This window comes from Podarcis cretensis (assembly GCF_951804945.1).
Source record: "Podarcis cretensis genome assembly, chromosome: 2".
In the NCBI taxonomy this organism is placed as follows: domain Eukaryota; kingdom Metazoa; phylum Chordata; class Lepidosauria; order Squamata; family Lacertidae; genus Podarcis; species Podarcis cretensis.
In genome coordinates, this window is record NC_137171.1 from 20,173,138 (window position 1) to 20,181,399 (window position 8,262).

At 46.0% G+C, this 8,262-nt stretch overlaps 1 protein-coding gene across 1 annotated transcript; it reads left to right on the forward strand.

The window, feature by feature from the left end:
* Positions 1-457: 457 nt before the first annotated feature.
* On the forward strand, positions 458-7,917 carry LOC307210119 (arylacetamide deacetylase-like 4). The gene is made up of 4 exons (XM_079965741.1): positions 458-713; positions 3,837-4,053; positions 4,657-4,720; positions 7,024-7,917. The coding sequence occupies exons 1-4, from the start codon at positions 537-539 to the stop codon at positions 7,778-7,780; spliced, it is 1,215 nt and encodes a 404-aa protein (XP_079821867.1). The 5' UTR covers positions 458-536; the 3' UTR covers positions 7,781-7,917.
* Positions 7,918-8,262: the final 345 nt, after the last annotated feature.

Genomic DNA, 8,262 nt, shown 5'->3' on the forward strand with positions numbered 1-8,262 from the left:
AATACATCAACAACAAACCAGACCCAACCACCAACCCAACCCCCAGGGTAATGGGAGAGCTAGGTGCTGCTCCTTATATACTACACCCAATTGCTGACACAGCTTAATCAGTACAACTCAGCAGCACCTGCTATGTTTCACAGCTGTAAAGCTGGGTCTCGTTATCTTGCTCTGGCCCTTGCTCTGGCCCCTTAAAGACATACACATTGGGTGGAACAATGATGAACCTTTACATTTAAAGAAACCATTCAACACTCTTCCCTCTACAGGAGGGGCTGGGCAAATTCACACACCTCGAGATGCACCTCCAAAAGGACATCTTGCAGTTTCTGAAGGAATTACTAAACTGCTTCTTCTCAATTGAAAGATATGTGGATTGGCCGAGGTTTTGTTCTCTTCCACATGGCGCAGAGTGTTCTCGTGCAAAAGGGAAGAATCTACACCGTGTGCAAGAGATCACCATTGCTAAACCACAAGAGCCACGTAGCATCGCGGAAGGCACAGTCACCACTTCTGTGCTTCTGAGTTTAAGGGAAATGGCATTTGGTGGAACTCTGTGGATGCTGATATTATATGTGACCATTTCTATTCATTCCTTGCTGTTTGCATGGGGAGTTTATTATCGCCTTACGAGGACCCACCTGCCTCGAGGAATAAGCTGCCGTGCAATATTACTCCTTGCCGATTTCTTAGTGGGATATGTACTTGTACTGGTAAGTTTCTTTATATATATGTCACGGGATTGAAGTCACACCCTCTACAAATAATAATAATAATAATAATAATAATAATAATAATAATAATAATATTTTTACCCCACTCATCTGGCTGGGTTTCCCGAGACACTCTGGGAGGCTTCCAGCAAAATATAAAACCATAATAAAACAATCAAACATTAAAAACTTCCCAGTACAGGGCTGCCTTCAGATGTCTTCTGAAATCTGTGTACAGTGGTACCTCAGGTAAGTACTTAATTCGTTCCGGAGGTCCGTTCTTAACCTGAAACTGTACTTAACCTGAAGCACCACTTTAGCTAATGGGGCCTCCTGCTGCCGCTGTGCCGCCGGAGCACGATTTCTGTTCTCATCCTGAAGCAAAGTTCTTAACCTGAAGCACTATTTCTGGGTTAGCGGAGTCTGTAACCTGAAGTGTATATAACCTGAAGCGTATGTAACCTGAGGTACCACTGTAGTTCCTTATCTCCTTGACATCTGACGAGAGGGCGTTCCACATCTGAAATATTTTGGTTTACAGAAATGGCGAGTAACAGGCGACATGATAGACGTTTATAAAATTATGCATAACATAGAGAAAAGTTTTCTTCCCTCCATCATGACAGCAGACCTTGTGGACATCAAGTGAAGTTGCATGTGGCAAGGTTCAGGGCGGATAAAGGGAAGTACCGTATTTTTCCGTGTATAAGACAATGCTTTTTGCTAAAAAAAAATTAGGCAAAAATTGGGTGTCGTCTTCTACACGAATAGTAAATGCAGAGGGGGGACGTGCAACCAATGGAAGCAGCAAGCAGGAGATTGGCAGCGTCGATTGGGCGGGTGATTGGTGACTGCGGCAAGGCCTGCTGGTGATTGGCTGTGGCTGTGGCAATTGGGCAGGCGATTGGAGGCTGTGGCAAGGCAGGCAGGTGATTGACGGCTGCGGCAAGTGGGTGGGTGGGCTGTTGGTGGCGTCGAGCGGGCAGACAATTGGCGGCTGCGGCGAGGTGTGCAATCGGCAGTGGCTGTGGCAAACGATCGGCAGTGGTGGGCAGGCAGGTGAGCGATTGGTGGAAGTGACCACCCCCACCCCCATCCCAAAAGCTAAACAACATAATTTCTTAATTTGGGGTTAAAAATATAAGGATGGGGGCGTCTTATACACGGAAAAATACGATATGTCTTCACACAGGACATATTCAAACTATGGAAGTCACTCTCAACAGAGGCAGTGATGGCTGCCAAGTTGAATAGCTTCCGAAGGCGATTAGGCAAATTCACGGAGGAGAAAGCTATGGATGTCTGCTAGGTTCCATGACTCTGCTCTGCCTCCACAACTGGAGGCCACAATGCTTCTGAATACCAGTTGCTGGAAGTGGAGAGGACTCCTGTGCTCAATCCTGCATGGCAGTTTCCCACAGGAACTGTGAGAACAGACTGCTGGACTAGATGGGCCATTGGCCAGGTCCAACAGGCTCTTTTTACATTCTTATGTACACACACACACACACACACACAAATATATTCAAGCCACCCCAATCTCTGAGTGGCAAATGAAAGGATATAGCACAATTCAAAGTGTTGGTGCTGACCTTTAAAGCCCTAAATGGCCTCAGTCCAATATACCTGAAGGAGCGTCTGCACCCCCATCGTTCAGCTCAGACACTGAGGTCCAGCGCCGAGGGCCTTCTGGTGGTTCCTTCGCTGCGAGAAGTGAGGTTACAGGGAACCAGGCAGAGGGCCTTCTTGGTAGTGGCTCCCACCCTGTGGAACACCCTCCCACCGGATGTCAAAGAGAAAAACAACTACCGGACTTTTAGAAGACATCTGAAGGCAGCCCTGTTTAGGGAAGCTTTTAATGTTTAATAGGTTATTGTATTTTAGTGTTCTGTTGGAAGCCACCCAGAATGGCTGGGGAAACCCAGCCAGATGGCCAGGGTATAAATAATAAATTGTTGTTGTTGTTGTTGTCATTGAGTGCAGACCCTCCAAGGGTCCCTATGTTCCAGGCACAGTCCCAGAATCACAGAAGCTGTCCCGGTTTCTGATTTGATCCCAGAATGTCCTGCTTTTCCTTAGGATGTCCCTATTTTCACTGGGAAAATGTTGGAGGGTATGGACTAATTCCCAAACCATCTGGTGGCAGAACTGTATTGGGAAGATTTTTTTATAATGTTTAATGTTTTCTTATGTTTTTATATATGTTGGAAGTCATCCAGAGTGGCTGGGGCAACCCAGTCAGATGAGTGGGGTATACATAATAAAGTTGTTGTTGTTAAATAGGACATCCCTATTTTCATCGGAGAAATGTTGAAAGGTATGACAGTGTAGTTTCCTCACATACAGTGGTACCTCGGGTTAAGTACTTAATTCGTTCCGGAGGTCCGTACTTAACCTGAAACTGTTCTTAACCTGAAGCACCACTTTAGCTAATGGGGCCTCCCGCTGCCGCCGGAGCACGATTTCTGTTCTCATGCTGAAGCCAAGTTCTTTACCTGAAGGACTATTTCTGGGTTAGCGGAGTCTGTAACCTGAAGCGTATGTAACCTGAAGCGTATGTAACCCGAGGTACCACTGTATATGCAAATATGGGAGTGGCCGCCAAGATCATATAGCATTGGTCCTGAGATACCTACATTGGCTCCCAGTACATTTCCGAGCACAATTCAAAGCCCTAAACGGCCTTGGCCCTGTATACCTGAAGGAGCGTCTCTACCCCCATTGTTCAGCTAGGACACTGAGGTCCAGCTCCAAAGGTCTTCTGGCGGTTCCCTCACTGCGATAAGTGAAGCTACAGGGAACCAGGCAGAGGGCCTTCTCAGTAGTGGTGCCCACCCTGTGGAACGCCTTCCCATCAGATGTCAAGGATATAAACAAATATCTGACTTTTACAAGACATCTGAAGGCATCTTAGGGAAGTTTTTAATGTTTGATGTTTTATTGTGCTTTTTATATTCTGTTGGGAGCTACTCAGAGTGGCTGGGGAAACCCAGCCAGATGGGCAGGGTATAAATAATTTAAAAATTATTATTATTATTATTATTATTATTATTATTATTATTATTATTACAAAACTATCAAAGGCTGAGGGCTGATAAAGTCTGAAAATTTTGGTTTAAACAGGGAGTGCTTCTGGAAAAACTGGGCATTTGCCATAGGTATATCATCTGGAGGGCTGTGTACAAGGCAATGCCACCAATAAAGGACTCCAAGTTGATCATAAAGGACCTGGTTTTCGATGAGGTGCCAGTGAGGGTGTACTGGCCCAAGACATCACATGCTGGGAACAGAAGAGGAATCATCTATCTTCATGGAGGCTCTGGACTCTTTGGAAGCATCCATAAGTTCTTTGAAATAGTTTCAAAATGGTTCACGATATCATGTGAAGAGAATTTGGGGTGGTACTTTCATGTAAGGTTCCTGGGAGTGGTTTGTACTTCTCCTGTAGGCAGTTTAAGTTTAGTGTCAAGGTCAAGGAAAAAAATCCTTAAAATATCAAAGAAGGTTTTTTTTCTGATTCGTGCCTCAAAGGACTTCTATGAAAGGGCTTCCAGAGGTGATTGGAAATAACTGGAAAGAAGCCCAGAAATGTGGGTGGAAGTTTGGTTCTGTTCTGATTTTTACCCATTGACACTGCTCTGTTACTGATCAGTAAAATCCACATAATGGTTTTCAGCTGGCGGTGCCCCATTGACAAAGAGTTCAATCCAACTCAGCTTTTCCCAGGTGAGTACCATGAAAAGTCGCTGTTTTCTACAATCAGGTGTCATATACACCTCATGACATAAAAATAGATAAATAAGCAGATCGAAATGAGTCCTATCTCTTGATTTTGACAGATTTACTTTCAGTAGGACTAGCACTGCACCCAACTCAGAATGATTCCAATGTGAATGACCAGGAAAAAAATGGTAATGGGGGGAGGGCTTGTGCTTTCTTCCAGGAGCCTCTGAAAGGGTTTGTCATTCCATTGCCCACCTAAGTGATTCAGTAGTTGTGAGTGTCGGGTAAGTGGCTTCACTCTCATTGTATCAGAAAGAATGTGTAATGCACCCCAGCTTCTACCTTTCTGAAGATCTAAACTAATAATAATAATAATAATAATAATAATAATAATAATAATAGATTTTTTTATTTATATGCTCCCCATCTGACTGGGTTGTCCCAGGCACTCTGGGCGGCTCCCAACAAAACACAGTAAAAATACAATACAGTCATACCTCTTGTTACATTTGGTTCAGGTTACATTCTTTCAAGATACATCCCGCAGCGACTCAGAAGTAATGGAATGGGTTACGTCCGGGTTTTGTCGCTCGAGCATGCGCAGACGCTCAAAATGATATCACACACATGCACAGAAGCGGCGAATCGTGACCCCCGCACGCGCAGACGCGGGTTGTGTTCTGCTCAGGTTGCGAACGGGGCTCCGGAACGGATCCCGTTTGCAACCAGAGGTACCACTGTATAACATCACCCACTAAAAATTTCCCTAAACAGGGCTGCCTTCAGATGTCTGTTAAAAATCACATAGCTATTTATCTCCTTGACATCTGCTGGGAGGGTGTTCCACAGGGGGCCCTCTGCTGGTTCCCTGTAATTTCTCCTCTCGCAATGAGGGAACCACCAGAAGACCCTTGGAGCTGGATCTTTGTGTCCAGGCTGGACGATGGGAGTGTAGATGCTCCCTACAGGGGCCAAAGCCGTTTAGGGCTTTAAAGGTCAACACCAACACTTTGAATTGTGTTCAATAAACGTACTGGGAACCAATGTAGTTCTTTTAGGACTACAGTGTTACATTGTCCCGGTGGCTGCCCCCCGTCACCAGTCTAGCTGCCACATTCTGGATTAGTTGCCATTTCCAAGTCACCTTCAAAGGTAGCCCCACATAGAGCGCATTGCAGTAGTCCAAGCGGGAAATAACCAGAGCAGGTACCACCACCCTGGTGAGACAATGTGCTGGCAGGTAAGGTGTCAGCTGGTGTACCAAATGGAGCTGGTAAACCTCTACCCTGGACACAGACCTGACCTGCGCCTCCATGGACAGCTGTGAGTTCAAAAAGACTCCCAGGCTGCACACCTGGTCCTTTAGGGGCACACTTTCTCCATTCAGGACCAGGGAGTCCTCCACACCTGCCTGCATCCTGACCCCCAAAAACAGACTTCTTCTTCTTCTTCTTCTTCTTCTTCTTCTTCTTCTCCTCCTCCTCCTCCTCCTCCTCCTCCTCCTTCTCCTTCTCCTTCTCCTTCTCCTTCTCCTTCTCCTTCTCCTTCTCCTTCTCCTTCTCCTTCTCCTTCTCCTTCTCCTTCTCCTTCTCCTTCTCCTTCTCCTCCTCCTCCTCCTCCTCCTCCTCCTCCTCCTCCTTCTCCTTTGGCGATCACTCGTAGCCAAGTAAGATTGTCTTCTATGAACAGGGTCTTAACAGTGAGTCCGTGAATGACTATAGAGGCCAATTCTGGATCCACATGTCCTTCCACAGTGGAGACATAGGTTTCCAGGCCAGAGATAATCACGGTGAGGGTTTGCCAAGCGTGCCTTCCTCTTAGCGCATTTCTCTCCCTCTATTCCTGAGTGTCTTCAAAGCCCATGACACTTTTGGTAAAGGCTCTTCTCCAATTGGAGCGCTCGCAATTGTTATCGCAATTGGAGCGCCCAGAAACAGTACTTCTGTCTTGTTGGTATTCAACTTCAATCCATTAACCGCCATCCGGCATGATAAAGTTTTAAACATGGTGATTTTGCCAGCATTTAGAATGGGTGATCATTTTTGCATTTAAATTTTTATGGCTGGGGCCCAAATCCGTTTGACTTTGAACATAATAAGAACTACACACACACACACACACACACACACACACACACACACATATATACACACACACACACACACACATACATACATACATACATACCCCACCCATCTGGCTGGGTTTGCCCGCCACTCTGGGTGGCTCCCAACAGAATATTAAAAACATGATAAAACAATAAAAGCTTCCCTAAACAGGGCTGCCTTCAGATGTCTTCTAAAAGTCAGATAGTTGTTTATTTCCTTGACATCTGGTGGGAGGGCGTTCCACAGGGGGGGCGCCACTCCCGAGAAGGCCCTCTGACTGGTTCCCTGTAACCTCACTTCTCGCAGTGAGGGAACCACCAGAAGGCCCTCAGAGCTGGAGCTCAGTGTCCAGGCAGAATGATGGGGGTGGAGGTGCTCCTTCAGGTATACTGGGCCGAGGCCGTTTAGGGCATCCATGACAGATGGCCAAAATGGTCTGTATGTGATTGAATGTGGGCAACCTTTTGCTTTCTCTTTAGATATCGTTTAGCTCCTGAGCATCCGTATCCAGTCCCATTCCTGGACTGCTGTACTGCTGCAATCCACCTTCTGAAGAACGCAAAGGAATACGTTGCCATTGTTGGGGAGAGTAGCGGGGGGACATTTGCCGCGGCCGTTTGTCAAGAGCTGGTGACCAGAGAGGACCTGCCAAGACTGAGAGGTCAGGTCCTGATCTACCCATTCCTACAGACAGGGGACTTTGATTTGCCCTCCTATCAGCAAAACCAAGCAGTCCCTCCCTTGTTCAGGAAACGAGCTGTCCATTTTGGCTTGAGACATCTCACCGGGAAGGAGATCGATGTGGACGGAGTTATCAAAGGCACCCATATCCCTTACGATTTGAGGGAGAAATACCGGAAATGGATCAACGTTGATTACATTCCAGAAGAATTCAAGGCTAGGGGTTACATCCCTAAAGCACCTGCCCTGTTTTCAGAAGAACTTTATGAGCAAGTTAAAAGAGCTGGAGAGGCCATCTATGCCCCACTTCTAGCAGAGGATCACATAATCCGCCAACTCCCTGAGACTTCCATTCTAACCTGCGAGTATGATGTCCTCCGAGACGACGGGCTGTTGTACAAGAAGCGGTTAGAGGACAACGAGGTGCCAGTGACATACCACAATCCTTCAGACGCAAGCCATGCAACCATGAGCTTTTACGGTATGGGGCCCCTTGAATTACCAAGCTCCAAGATATGTATGCAGTATGTAGTACAGTTCTTAAAAGGTTTATAGAAACGAAATGTATAAGATGAGAAATAACAAACGTTGGAAATGTAAAGAAAAGGAGGGGAACTTTTATTACATGTGGTGGACTTGTTGCAAGGTAAAAAGCTTTTTGGGAAATGATATATAACGAGTTAAAGAAAATGTTTAAAAGTACAGTAGTACCTTGGGTTACATACGCTTCAGGTTAAAGACTCTGCTAACCCAGAAATATTACCTCGGGTTAAGAACTTTGCTTCAGGATGAGAACAGAAATCGTGCTCCGGCGGCGCGGCGGCAGCAGGAGGTGCCATTAGCTAAAGTGGTCTTCAGGTTAAGAACAGTTTCAGGTTAAGAACGGACCTCTGGAACAAACTAAGTACTTAACCCGAGGTACCACTGTACCTTTGTGGGGAAAAACAGAAGCATTTTTGTTAGGTATAGTAGGGGAAGAGATCCCAAAGAGAGATATAAAACTGTTTATTTTTGCGACAACTGCAGCAAGAACTCTT